Source organism: Lissotriton vulgaris, chromosome 12 (genome assembly GCF_964263255.1).
Source record: "Lissotriton vulgaris chromosome 12, aLisVul1.2, whole genome shotgun sequence".
In the NCBI taxonomy this organism is placed as follows: Eukaryota; Metazoa; Chordata; class Amphibia; order Caudata; family Salamandridae; genus Lissotriton; species Lissotriton vulgaris.
Window position 1 is genome coordinate 804,974,889 of NC_141700.1, and position 14,500 is coordinate 804,989,388.

Below are 14,500 nucleotides of genomic sequence, written 5' to 3' on the forward strand. Positions count from 1 at the left end.
TGAGTGAGTGGTGTGCGACCCCACCCCCTTTTGAAATGTTTAAAGCTCCCTCGAGCTGTCGGGCTGACGAGCCTGAGACCCCGCACCTGCGCGCCTGTGTGGTACTAGACCTGGCAATATTTGGCAGCCACCGGCAACCCCAGAAGATAAGAAGATGGCCTATTCCCTGCTGATAAGGGGTAAATACCCCGAAACACGTGTCCAGGGATGGCGAAGAAGGATACATCACGGAATACTAAACTGCACTGACCATAGTCCTTAGGGGGCGATCCCGCTGGTGAGTGAGTGGTGTGCGACCCCACCCCCTTTTTGAAATGTTTAAAGCTCCCTCGAGCTGTCGGGCTGACGAGCCTGGGACCCCGCACCTGCGCGCCTGTGTGGTACTAGACCTGGCAATATTTGGCAGCCACCGGCAACCCCAGAAGATAAGAAGATGGCCTATTCCCTGCTGATGAGGGGTAAATACCCCGAAACACGTGTCCAGGGATGGCGAAGAAGGATACATCGCGGAATACTAAACTGCACTGACCATAGTCCTTAGGGGCGATCCCGCTGGTGAGTGAGTGGTGTGCGACCCCACCCCCTTTTGAAATGTTTAAAGCTCCCTCGAGCTGTCGGGCTGACGAGCCTGGACCCCGCACCTGCGCGCCTTTTTGTGGTACTAGACCTGGCAATATTTGGCAGCCACCGGCAACCCCAGAAGATAAGAAGATGGCCTATTCCCTGCTGATGAGGGGTAAATACCCCGAAACACGTGTCCAGGGATGGCGAAGAAGGATACATCGCGGAATACTAAACTGCACTGACCATAGTCCTTAGGGGCGATCCCGCTGGTGAGTGAGTGGTGTGCGACCCCACCCCCTTTTGAAATGTTTAAAGCTCCCTCGAGCTGTCGGGCTGACGAGCCTGGGACCCCGCACCTGCGCGCATGTGTGGTACTAAACCTGGCAATATTTGGCAGCCACCGGCAACCCCAGAAGATAAGAAGATGGCCTATTCCCTGCTGATGAGGGGTAAATACCCCGAAACACGTGTCCAGGGATGGCGAAGAAGGATACATCGCGGAATACTAAACTGCACTGACCATAGTCCTTAGGGGCGATCCCGCTGGTGAGTGAGTGGTGTGCGACCCCACCCCCTTTTGAAATGTTTAAAGCTCCCTCGAGCTGTCGGGCTGACGAGCCTGGGACCCCGCACCTGCGCGCCTGTGTGGTACTAGACCTGGCAATATTTGGCAGCCACCGGCAACCCCAGAAGATAAGAAGGTGGCCTATTCCCTGCTGATGAGGGGTAAATACCCCGAAACACGTGTCCAGGGATGGCGAAGAAGGATACATTGCGGAATACTAAACTGCACTGACCATAGTCCTTAGGGGCGATCCCGCTGGTGAGTGAGTGGTGTGCGACCCCACCCCCTTTTGAAATGTTTAAAGCTCCCTCGAGCTGTCGGGCTGACGAGCCTGGGACCCCGCACCTGCGCGCCTCTGTGGTACTAGACCTGGCAATATTTGGCAGCCACCGGCAACCCCAGAAGATAAGAAGATGGCCTATTCCCTGCTGATGAGGGGTAAATACCCCGAAACACGTGTCCAGGAATGGCGAAGAAGGATACATCGCGGAATACTAAACTGCATTGACCATAGTCCTTATGGGCAATCCCGCTGGTGAGTGAGTGGTGTGCGACCCCACCCCCTTTTGAAATATAATTTTAGTGACCTTCAAACGTACTTCTCACTTTCCACCTCCCAGTTTCGCCACCTCCAAATAAGGCCCTTTCCCCTTACACTGCAGAGCTACATGATCTCCCAGACATCAATCCCCTTGGGGCCCACTTGCTCCTCGGGAGACTTGGGCAAAGATTGGATTTCCCAACTATATCGAGCCCTGGTGGATAATGCACTCAGGTTGTTGGACCGATTGCATCACAGGTGGGAGTGATGGGTTGGTGAGCTGGACGATGTGGAGTGGCGTGAGGCTTGTAGGACTCCTAGGGAGCTGGTATTATCCTCCAACTCAGACTAATCCAATTCCATTATCTCCATCTTACTTAGCTGACCCCCCAGCGATTGGGTTGTGGGTTACTTCTTACTAATATCGGCTGCACTCTGTGCCATGCCAAAGAGGGCGACTTCTTCCACATGACATCGAAATCTCCCAGGATTATACCATACTGGTCTAGTGTGGGCTCCACCCCTCCAACGATCTTGTGTTTTCCCTTGCAATTACAACTCAAAGTAGCATTGCTGGGGGTACTGGACAGGTTGGAGGGGTCCTGTGGTGATCAAAGGATGACTGGACTAGCAAGATTAGTTGCAAAGAGAAACTGCTTGCATTTGAAAACAACAGTCTCCACCGACCCCGAAACAATAGTGCACTGGCATGGACTTGTATGCTCAGCTAGAAGAACCTATTTACACTGCCAAGAGCTGCCCCGCTTAATTCTCTAAAATGTGGGGTAAATTGTGGAAGTACTACGGCTTGTCTTCGACGTAGAGATCTTCGGTGCCGCATGTCCATTTAATGTGTTGCCTTTGTGGAGGGTGAGGAGATGGAGGATGTGAGCTTGAAGGTAAACATTGTTTACCACGAATGTGCCATTGCAACGCAGTCGTTACAAAACTTGCCATTACAACATAAGTCGAAACAACGACTTTTGCAACTACTGTTGCACAGACTGGAGTTGGAATAGTACATTATAATATTTCAACATCCAGCGCCACCCCAGAGGATGTCGCTGTTCCGACTTGTTTTGTGATGGCATGCTTTGTTACAACGTGGTCCTTGTAACAACTGCATTGTAATGGCATGCGTTAAAAGCCACTGAGTGTGCCTACTCAATATTAAAGTGCATTTCCTTTCCTTCTGCAACGTTAATGTGCCTCAAGTTTCATCAATTTTTCTATAGTCCTCGGATCCCTTACACTAAGATTATCTTTATGTATTATTCGCAAACCTTCTTCTTTGTTTGCATGTATCCACCCAAAACAGTTTCACTATCATATCATCACAGATTATGTTCCATAATCTTTAGTATTTGAGTAGAAAAGACATTTGTCTATCCTAGTTTTGGCCCTTTTTTATCTGTGTGAAATGCTTCACATAATGAACAAACTACTTTTAAGTAAACCGCACCAATTATCCTGCTCTCACACACTACAGTTGGGTTTGTGGTTAACAAAGCAACACAATAAATTAACAGTTGGTGTTTGCCCTTCATGTCTTCAGCATGCAAATATCTACTAAGACAAGTGTTACAGTGCTAAATAGCCCATGCTGGATGGGAATTTAGTAGATATATGTTATAGCAACAAAATTAGCTCATTGAAACAAAGAACTAATTTGAAAAACAATGCCTTAAGAACTTACTTCAAACACTAATAATGTTGCAATTCTTTTTTAATTTATGCAACAACAAAAAAACAGAATTTCACTACTCACAAATCATTTCTAGTAACTAACATGTAGGAAATTAAACAAATAAAAAATATGAGACCACCCAAATCCAACCAATACGAATTCTATGGTGATTCGTTAATTGTATTTGCTTACTTGGATTACTTTCCGTGCCCTATCCCTGGAATCAAGAATGTACTATTTCTTTCACTGGGTGGGTTCTTCTGAACCACTTCTGCAAATGTGGGCATACTTATCTCATCCGCTTCAGGTAACGCCTCTGCTGCCTCCTCACCAGAGTCTGATGAAGCCTCTAACTTCTCACTCCAATCTAACAATGGAGACACCTCCTCCTGCTCTTCACCAACCTCATCTAAAACTTCGATCTTCTCACTGACTTCCGCTAACATGTCTGCCTCCTCCTCCTCCTCCTCACTAGCTTCTGCTAACATGTCTGCCTCTTCCTCCTCACCAGTCCCAGTCAAAAGGTCTTTCTGTTGCTCCTCACTATTTTCTACTAATATCTGGGTCTCATTCTCTTTTGCTAAAACATCAGTTCCAGATTTACTCTGCTTTCCAAATCTCAAAACGACGTCCTGTCCATTTTGCCAACGCATTTCCATGGAACTGCGAAATCTTGCTAAAGATTTAAGAATTGCGTAATCCCCCTTAAGGAAATTACCACCAGACTTCTCTCTGATTTCATGTATGGCTTTTTCTGCACTTGAGAGGTCGTCGAAGAAAACCATGGCTCTGCTACTTGAGGAATTAAACAATATTTTTATCAAATTTCCAAACTGACAAAAATGGTGAACTAAAGATGAAGGTGTGAAATTGGTCTTACTAAGACCATAGACAAAAATGCAGTGTGAAGAAAAACTATCCCCAAACTTTTCCTTGAGCATACTCCGGGAAAGGAAGAGTCCATTCGTTTCACTAATGACCTTATTAACACTGGCGTCGTCTTGAAACTGCACAACACCATAGTTGTAAAGCCCGGGCAATTTTTGGACCTCAATATACAATATCTCCCCAAACCTATTGCAGTAATGATAGATGTTAGTCCGAAAAACATTTTTATTCAAATTGCTAATAAACAGTGTCCCTGATCCCTTCTCTGCAAAAAATCCATTGACTTCTTCAGCTGTGTGGGATTGATTTTCATTCTTATTCAAATTGCTATTAAACAGTGTCCCTGATCCCTTCTCTGCAAAAAATCCATTGACTTCTTCAGCTGTGTGGGATTGATTTTTTTTGTATGGCCACACAGTGACATCAATTTTAGTGCCAAAGAGACTTGTCCCTTGGGTTCCTGATAAAGCACTGTTACGATCAAATACAAACTTGTAAAACACCATGGCACTACGATGCGTATCCTTTCTGTTGACCTGAATTGAAGTAATCTCTCCATACTTTCCAAACATGTCCTGAAGGGCTTTTTTAATTTTTTTCACTTTACAGTTTCTGGGGAAAGGTTCAACTTTTAGGGAACGCATGCGGGGAAGACCCAGTGGTGTTCGGTTAATCAAGGGTATCGGCAACCCAGAAGCTGGTGTGTCTCTCTGGCGGTTCATCCCTGCAGGAGAGCACTCTGTGCTGCGACTGGTACCTGCTGGAGAATGGTCTCTGCTATGGCCCACACTCATGGGAGGGCATTCCAAACCCTGCCCTGGTCCTCCAGACTTGTATCCCTGGTTCTGGTTTTGAGATGAGATATAGATCCTGCCCTGGTGCACCACAGGCATCTGCAAACCCACACCCGGGTCTATGTTATTGTGGCCCCCCGGCTGCGGTACACATAGCCCTGGATCCTGAGGGCTCAGGGGGGCACCCGTCTGCATGCCCATGCCCTGTCTGTAGGGTCCTCCAGGATGCTGAGGGCTCAGGGGGGCACCCGTCCCCATACCCAGGCTGTAGGGTCCTCCTGGATGCTGAGGGCCCCGGCCAGGCCCCGGTGCACTGCTGGGAATCCCACCCAGCTGGGGCCCTATCCCCGCGTGTCCACTGTAGAGTCCACCATGATGGTTGGTCTCTGGGGCTCGGGGCCCGGGTCCCAGGGCCTGCTGAGGCCACCAGCCAGGCTCACTGCTGCTCGGTCCCCAAGGCTGCTGGCCGGGCCCTCCGGAGTAATGGCCCCCGGGGAGGTGCAGGCCCAGCCCCGGGCCTCCGCCGTACGAGGCCCCCGCCTGGGGGGTGAGCAGGACCAGCGGGGGGGTGTACTGCCCCCACGCGGGAGCGGCAAAGGCCGGCCAGTTGAGGCCGAACGACGAGATCGCACCTCGTCCCAAGTCCATGTCCGAGCAGCGGCTGCACCGGCCTCACCGGCGGCGCCGGTACCGAGCTCCAACGGAAAGAGAAACAGACGCAGGACTACGCGGCGCCCTGACGCGGAGCAGAGTCCGTCTTCAGTGTCTACTGGCGCTTGGGCTCTAGAGTCCGTCTTCAGTGTCTACTGGCTCTTCATAGCATCTAATGCCCGTCTTCTGTGTCTATTGGCTCTTCGTTGGAGTCTATAGTCCGTCTTCAGTGTCTATATTCTCTTCATCGGGTCTAATTCTATGTCAGGACGGAGGCTCCGATTATGCTTACTCAATTTCTTTACTGAAAAACACAGCAGCCAATCAAAATGCAGTAAAGAAAAACAACAACACTACCCAGAACACCAGGTAACCATAGAGTATGAGAAGGTATAAATAGGGTCATAGAGGTGAACACTTCCTCTTTCTTTGCTGCTTCGCAGCCAGTTAAGTGCTTTTACATTACTCGCTTCTATTGTGTTTTGATTTTAGCTTAGTGCTTCATTAATAACTTGTATGGTTTATTGTTAAAGCTTATTACAGTATTACTTGCCGCTTTGCGCTCCGTTTTTCTAGGTGCGTTGTTGACGCGTCTTCGAATTTTACTCGGCTTCTGTGCCGGTGCTTGGGGAGCGTGGGCGACACCTCCCGACAGGGTTATCTCTTAACCCGGGTTTTTTGTGTGGAGCGGGAGCGGGGCTGAAGAGACGCGCGTCTTCCGCGCTTCTCTTCTAGGCGGCAGCGGCTGTTCGCGCATGCGCGCTGGTTTGTTTACACGTCTTCGAGCGTGTATTTCTCTCAGACGCCGCCTGCGCCACAGCTTCGATCTGGTGACTAAATTCACAGCGCCCTTCTTGCTGCCGCTTGAGCTCCTTGACGCCCTCAAACTAATGAAAGTTTTGGGGTTGTAAAATCTTTACTAGGCTTTGCCTGGAGTGGGAAAATATTTTTTGTGTAAAAAATTTTTTTTTTGTCTTTTATAATATTGACATTGTGCAGGTCTGCTCCCTCCACATTCAAATCATTGTATTTTCACAGATTTTTTCTGTGTTATCAGACTTGTGCTAGGGGTACCACTCCCCCAAACTGTTTGGCTTTGCCTCTTTCAACTTAACCTTCACTGGGCATTTTTTCTGATAGACATTGTCGCCATGGCAGATTACTGTGATGAAGAAGGTTATGAATATTATGAGGAGGAGGAATCCTCTACTTCTTTTGATGAATTCATGGGCCAGGCGCTTTCTCAAGCAATCGCGCCTCTGAAAAAACATCTGTCAGACTATGCTGCGCAGCATGGCTGGGTCCCTCCTGCCTCAGGGCGTTCCAAAAAATCGCCCAAAACTTCACATTCCAGTCATTTTCAAAAACTTGCGAAAACCCTTTCTGCTCCTTCTTCAAAGAAGCGCAAGGAGTCCTTTCGTCCTGACCCTCCGTCTGACTCGGATGATGATACTTCCTCATCTTCTTCCTCCGAGACTACAAAGCCTCCTCCTTCCAAAAAATCACGTAAGGAGCATTTTGTTGACGCGCCTTCTTCCCCGCAATTGTTAAATTTCAATCCCGCTGATATTATCCATCCCAATTCTTCTTCTTGGATGCCTGCTCCAGAGGTGGCTGATTACATTCAGTCCCACATCCGTCATTCCTATGACAAGGATGTGAGAGCGCGTTTGCGTTCTGAGTGCCCACGTCCTGATTTACCAAACAAGTTGTCCGCTACTCCTGATGTGGATCCTACAATGGTAACGTACATGAAGAAATATTCTAAAGACCCTACCAAAGGCCTCGATAGATCGTGGCGTTTGTGTCAAGACAAACTTTTGGATCTCTTGGGCCCTCTTACAAAAATTTTGAACTTGGCCTTCCAAGCCAAAGAAACTGGTTCCATTATTGATCCCGATGCTCTGGTTGGTTGGTCTCAGCGGGCAATCTGTATGCTTGGCAACGCAAATTGTGCCTTGTCCTCTGAGCGCCGGCGCTCTATCCTCATGAAACTAGACCCAAGGCTTACGGATTTGGCCTCTTCGGAGTCGGGCCCTATGGCCCAAGGTTTACTTTTTGGTACCCCCTTCCTAAAGGAGTTGTCAAACTTTGTTTCCACCTTTAGTGGCCTTGACAAAGCCCAGTCTAATTTAAAAAGGGCTTTCCGGCCGGTTTTCGGCAGGGCCGGACGAAGGGGGCGTTCGTTCGGCCGTGGTTCCGACAATGCTCCCCAGCGAGGGAACAAGTCCCAACGTGGTCAACAGCAATATTCTGCAAACAAGTCTTCCTTCTACCCCTCTAAGAGGAATAGAGGTCAACCAGGCAAAGGTGGATACTCAGGAGGTTATGGAGGACGTCAAGACTCTTCCCCATCAGGTGAGCTTGATTTCAGCATCAAATGTAATTTTGGGGGGCAGGATTCAGTTTTTTCTCGACAATTGGCGTTTGATCTCAAACGATGCCTGGATTCTGGAGACGGTGAAAGGGTACAAAATAGAATTTTACTCTCGCCCTCACCAAGATCTTCGGCCTCGCCCTCTTGTTTTTTCCCAACAAGATCAGAACTTCATCTCCGCGGAAGTCTCCTCTCTTTTAACAAAGGGAGCCATCACTCTTACCTCTCCTCATCCCCAAGGCTTCGTCAGCACAGTTTTTCTCGTGGAGAAAAAAGGGGGAGGATCTCGTTTGGTCCTCAATTTAAAGGACTTCAACGGCAATGTCGTTTATCGCCATTTCAAGATGGAGGGCATCCATCTTCTGCGAGATCTTCTTCAAGAAGGAGATTGGATGGTACGTCTCGACCTAAAAGATGCTTATCTTTCAATTCCGATTTACGCTCCGCATCGCAGATTCCTTCAGTTCCAATGGATGGGCAGGTGGTACGAATACAAGGTACTTCCTTTCGGCCTGTCCTCCGCACCGTGGTGTTTCACAAAGCTCCTTCGTCCAGTGATGGAGTCGTTGCGGTCACGCGGAGTGCGTCTTATTGTCTATCTAGACGACATTCTCCTTTTGGCTCAATGTCCTGTTCTTCTGCAGTCTCACTTGCACTGGACCATAGACCTTCTGCAATCCTTGGGTTTTCTTATCAATCCCCTGAAGTCCGACTTTTCTCCATCCCAATCTATGTCTTTCCTGGGTTTTCAGATAGACTCGGTCTCTTGTCAGCTTCTTCTGCCAGGTCAGAAGATAAGGTCCATCAAGAGGGACTTGAGATCGTTTCTTGCTCAACAGACGGTCTCGCTCAGGTCAATAGCCAGGATTGTAGGTCTCTTATCGTCTTCAATCCAAGCGATCTTTCCAGGACCTCTACATTATCGGGCTCTTCAGCGCCTCAAAATCCGTCATTTGCAGAAGGGTCTTCGTTATTCAGATCACATCCTCCTCTCGGAGGACGCCAAAACGGAAATGAGGTGGTGGTTAGACCACATGGATTCCTGGAACGGCCGGGCTCTGTTTGGGAGGACTCCCGATGTTGTGATAGAGTCCGATGCCAGCCTTTGGGGCTGGGGAGCCCGTTGCGGATCAGTATCAACCGGAGGTCGTTGGTCTCCGGAGGAATTGACCCTTCACATCAATTGCCTAGAGCTGCTAGCGGGCTCCTTTGCGATTCGGTGCCTCTCCCCTCAGAAGACGAATTGTTGCATTCTTCTCCGAATGGACAATGTTTCGGCGGTTCGTTATGTGAACAAACTGGGGGGTACCAGATCCAAGCTTCTCTCGGAGATTGCAAAGGATTTTTGGCACCTTTGTCTCGAGCGCAAGATCACGATTATTGCAGAATACCTTCCGGGTTCTCGCAATCTGATCGCGGACTGGAACTCTCGTCACCTGAGAGATTTCAGCGATTGGAGACTCCACCCTCGTGTGTTCCGCAAGCTGTCCCGCTTTTGGGGGCCTTGTCATCTGGATCTTTTTGCCTCCCGCCTCAATACCCAGCTTCCCCGATTCTACAGCTGGCGTCCGGATCCGGAGGCGTTTGCCACGGACGCATTTCTCCAGAAGTGGCCTCGCCAACTGTGTTATGCATTCCCGCCATTCCTCATGATTCCCCGGGTGCTGGCCCGAGCACGTCTATTCTTATCGGAATTGATTCTAATCTCCCCTCTTTGGAGGGCTCAAGCATGGTTTCCAGTTCTTCTGGAGATGAGCTGCTCAACGCCGCTTCTTCTTCCTCACAGGTGGAACCTCCTGTTGGATCCGCTTTGCGAACCTCACCCACTGGTGCTCTCCGGTCAACTCCTTCTGGTAGCATGGAGAATTTCGGGGGACGCTGGCAAATCCAGGGCTTATCGAGCGACGCTACCAGATTTATCAATGAGGCTTGGGCACCCAACACACACAAGCGTTATGCATCATGTTGGAAACGCTGGTGTGATTGGTGCTCACAGCGGTCAGTGGATCCCGTTTCAGCGGATATTTCTTTAGTTCTTAATTTTCTGGCGTCCTTGGCATCCTCTGGGCTAGCCTACAGAACGGTTAATAACTTCCGTTCGGCACTTTCTGCAGGCCATGTGCCTTTTGATGGTAAACCAGTGGGGGAACATCCCCTGATCTCTAAGTTGTTAAGGGGCATCCGGATGGAAAAACCTCCTTGTCCCAAATATGTAGCCCTTTGGGATGTCTCGGTTGTTTTGCGTTTTCTGTCAGCCTGGCCTTCCAACATTCTTTTGACACGCAAACAACTGTCAGCCAAGCTCACTATGCTTTTGTGCTTGGTCTCTTGCAAACGAGTTTCTGATGTGCGGGCCTTAGATCTCGCCGGTCGTTCTTTTTCTCCTGAAGGTGTTACCTTTGTTATTTCAAGAAGGACTAAGTGTAATACGCCTTCTGTGTCTTACCCTTCTTTTCCCCACAATCCTCAATTATGTGTGGTTCAGTGTATTAAAGATTATGAGGTAAGTACAGCACCTTTTCGGCATGATTTACATGGCCAATTGCTTATTGCATTGCAGAAACCTTACAAACCGGTGACTCCGGCTACCTTGGCACGTTGGCTACGGTGGCTCATGCATGAAGCGGGCATTGACATTTCTCTGTTTGGTGCTCATTCTGCTAGAGGAGCCATGGCTTCTAAAGCTTTCTCCATGGGTGCCAGCCTTCAAGACATCATGAAGGCTGCAGATTGGTCTTCTGAAACTGTGTTTAAGACTTATTACTTTAAGCCTATTCTTGATGTGGCATCTGTTGTGGTGGCGAAGCTTTAAACAAGCATAATCGGAGCCTCCGTCCTGACATAGAATGGAAAATTTGCTAACATTCGTGCCAAGAATTTTCAATTCTATTAAGGACAGGAGGCGAGGATTATCCCACCCTTATTTCATGATTGTCTTTATAAATGCATCTGACTTTTTTATAATGTATAACTCTGGTTCTTCCTTATGAAATGTTTCCCTCCCTGTAATGGTTACTATGTTCAACTTTTGGGGAACAGTTTTTACGGCTTCTGTCTCTTTCCCTCAGGCTCCGACCTTAAATGAGGTGTGCCGGGATTTTCTTCTCCTAATTGGTCTCCTGCTGTTCCTCTGGTTCTTTGAAGTTCCTTCTCCACGTCAGCCGGACGATGACCTCTCCGGGGGACTCCTTTGATGGACTGTTACCTTGATGTTGATTTTTCTTATTATTGACTATGGACAAAGAAAGAGGAAGTGTTCACCTCTATGACCCTATTTATACCTTCTCATACTCTATGGTTACCTGGTGTTCTGGGTAGTGTTGTTGTTTTTCTTTACTGCATTTTGATTGGCTGCTGTGTTTTTCAGTAAAGAAATTGAGTAAGCATAATCCTCGCCTCCTGTCCTTAATAGAATTGAAAATTCTTGGCACGAATGTTAGCAAATTTTCCATTCTGTCGTCCATGTCTGAGGGCGCTTCGTGGATTAAAAGTAAAACAAGCACTGGCAAGGCCAATAGCTGCCGAGGTTTCAGATAGCCATGGGTGACATTTTCATAATTTGTGTGTAATTATGAATATGAGTGACAGTTCAATGACCATGAGTGACACTTTCTCTCGAGCAAAATAAATCACTTAAGAGAGGGAAACATAAAAATATCCGAATTTAACGCACTTGAACAACGAGAAAAAGATGGTTTTAAAGCTGCTGCAAAGCACCAGCTATTGAAGATCAATAATCTAGTGCTGTTGCAATCTAGTTGTACTGTTAAACTGGGCTGGATGGCCCCGCGGTGCTGGAGAGATCGTTGTTTAATTCGGCGCACAGCGACGCCCATGGCACTATAGTCAGGCAAATTGCATGCAGACCTAACATGGCACCCTCCCCCACACAACCTGACTTTGTTACATTATAGTAATGTGCACTAATGCGTTACTGCTCACACTGTTTGAGCTGTGCAGGTAGCTGACTCTTTTCACAATGGTGTTTCTCGTGTCGGGACTCAGGAAAGACACTGATGCAGGCAGAGATAGTCAGGGTCAAACCAGTTAGGTTAAATGTGCTTCATAGCTACACTGATTCTCCTCTACTACCCGCCCCCACCACTGAATCGGCAACTGTGGCTAATAGAGCAGCACTGTTAGAAGCAAGGCAGAACAATTAAAGCAGGACTGTCCCAGTTTTAGCTGGTACTTGGTAGATGTTCAAGAAGTATGGTGGGGGTTGGTGTTGTGGTTAGTCAGTGGCCTAATGAATCCACTTAAAAATGTGTGTTTGACCTCTTGGTCTCAGCTTTAAAACATAGGAGGTTCACTTAGCCTTTCATCCTTCTGAGGTCGATAAAATGAGTAATATTGACTTGGTTAATATACATCTTTCAGAAAGCACCAAAATACCTCGAGGGATAACCCCTTTCTTTAACTCAGACCTCCTCCATTTGCTTTGCTACTACGCAAGGGTCAATTTACTATAGTGCAAGGAATGGGGTTTCTTGGCTTGGGATTGGCATCTTCAACCATTTCTCCACGCCCCACCCCACCCCGGTTTCATCTGTATGCCCTTTAAATTAATACCTTAGTCCACCGCCTCTCCTTTTAAGTTGGATACTCAATGGTGATTGTCGATGAATCTCTGCATAATAAATGTGATTTGTGTGCCATTTGTGCACCGGCAATTTCATATTCAACATTTGAAAGAGAATGTAAAAAGTATCTTTATCACAAGCAAGGGTATCAAAAATATATTACAGTTTGAAGCAATTTGTCATTATTCACTCCCTCAAAAATTCTTGCGCCCTTTAAAGTGTCATTAGCCCCGCCCATTGCCCCGCCTCCTTGCCACGCCCCCAGCTCAATTTGATGAGTACCTGCACTTCTTTTTTCCCATTTAAAGCACTGATGCAGACCTAGCACGGCACCCCCCCACACAACCTGACTTTGTTACATTATAGTGATGTGCACTAATGCGTCACTGCTCAAGAAAAGACACACTGCTGTTTTACCGCACAGATCCTACAGTACAGGGTATGAACGACGCTCAGAATGAAGCCAACTTTATAGCCAATGCCAATGCATACATGCCAACATTTTAGGACAGGGACGTGGGAGATTTAAAATAAAAAATTGGGAGAATGAAAATTCCCCATTGACTTCTATTGTAGAAAATGCAATTTCAAGGGGGAGATAGCTAAAATAAAGCCATTTTTAGTTTGAAAAACCGGTAGTCTTCCAAAAATAAAACCGTGCAGTGGGTAAACAGCAAGTCATTTTAAATGCTTTTGCTTGTTCAGGCAACGCTCAGTGGGAAGATTAACCAGTGGCATGATGGTAATTAGTAAAACGAAATTCCCCAGTGGCAATGTGTGTATTTCTAAATTCGGTGTTCCAGGCACAGGACATAGAGAGATCTTTCGTGCTGAAGTGCGCAAAAGGCAGAGGGCGAGCCACTGAAACACATAGGGAAACGTTATTGACTGACCAGCCACAGTAAGGACTGTTGCTTGAAGGCAATGTGGAGGGTCATTTTTAACAACATCTTGCAGGGATTGAGACTTCAAACTTCAAGAAACTATTTCTCCCCTGTCCCACAGTGTGAATCCTGCCCGTCCCCCCAATAATAGTCACTTACTGTGGCCCGGCAATAAGTGTAAAGGTTGTCAGCAGCTGCATAGTCCGTGAGATGTGTGTGCTTGCCTGCCGCAGTTCCTGCCATGACTTCAGGGTGGTCCAGTCGTGGCAGTATCACATTATGTTGATTTATTTAAGATTTCACCATGGCAGTACGAGCAGAACTGCCATTTGCCGCACAGTAAGTCTGGTGCCTGAACCCCACTGTGCCACAGGCGGCAAAAGGACATGACGTACTTCGGCAATTGAGATTCGGCTGCTAACAGTTTTGGTACTCTATTGGGGAAAATTATTACAATGTAGCAGTAATGCATGGCCAGCCAAGCCTGCTGGAGATGTGCGCTGCCACCCCAGCTTTAACTTTCAGACTATCATTGCAATTAACAATGCTATGTCTCCACAGCCCGGGGGCAAGCACTAATGCGTAACAATGCATTTCAGTGTGGTGATGCGGACCACCACACTGAAATGCGTTAGTCAAACAAGTGATGCGTGGTACTTGGCAGGGCTGCTCTGCAATTCAATTCAATAATACTTTATTCGTTTTTTTTTGTTGTAAAAACCATAAAAGTTCATATTACAATAAAAATAACATTTCAGGTTACCAGTTAAAATTATTAAAAAACAAGATGCAACATGCAGAGCACCCACAATTCATGACAATGGTAAATCCAGACATTTTCTATACTTCAGAGTACATTTTAAAAAGCCCGCCACATGAGGTATAATTTCGGGATTCAACAGTTGAAGATAAAATAGTGCAGGCCGAGTTTGTACAAAGTTCATCCTTTTTAAAATAGGTTTGAGG

At 47.3% G+C, this 14,500-nt stretch overlaps 1 protein-coding gene across 2 annotated transcripts in view; it reads right to left on the reverse strand.

Moving 5' to 3' along the window:
- Positions 1 to 1,648: 1,648 nt before the first annotated feature.
- The window catches only part of LOC147678804 (uncharacterized), a 111,394-nt gene continuing 98,542 nt past the window's right edge, over positions 1,649 to 14,500 (reverse strand). The window contains exon 2 of one of the 2 annotated variants that reach the window (XM_086946259.1): positions 1,649 to 5,579. In XM_086946259.1, coding sequence (XP_086802385.1) covers positions 3,555 to 5,297 — 1,743 coding nt within the window. In that variant the 5' untranslated portion in view covers positions 5,298 to 5,579 and the 3' untranslated portion in view covers positions 1,649 to 3,554. Of the gene's footprint in view, positions 5,752 to 14,500 lie in introns of those variants that run through there. The other variant, XM_086946258.1, reaches the window with a different exon arrangement.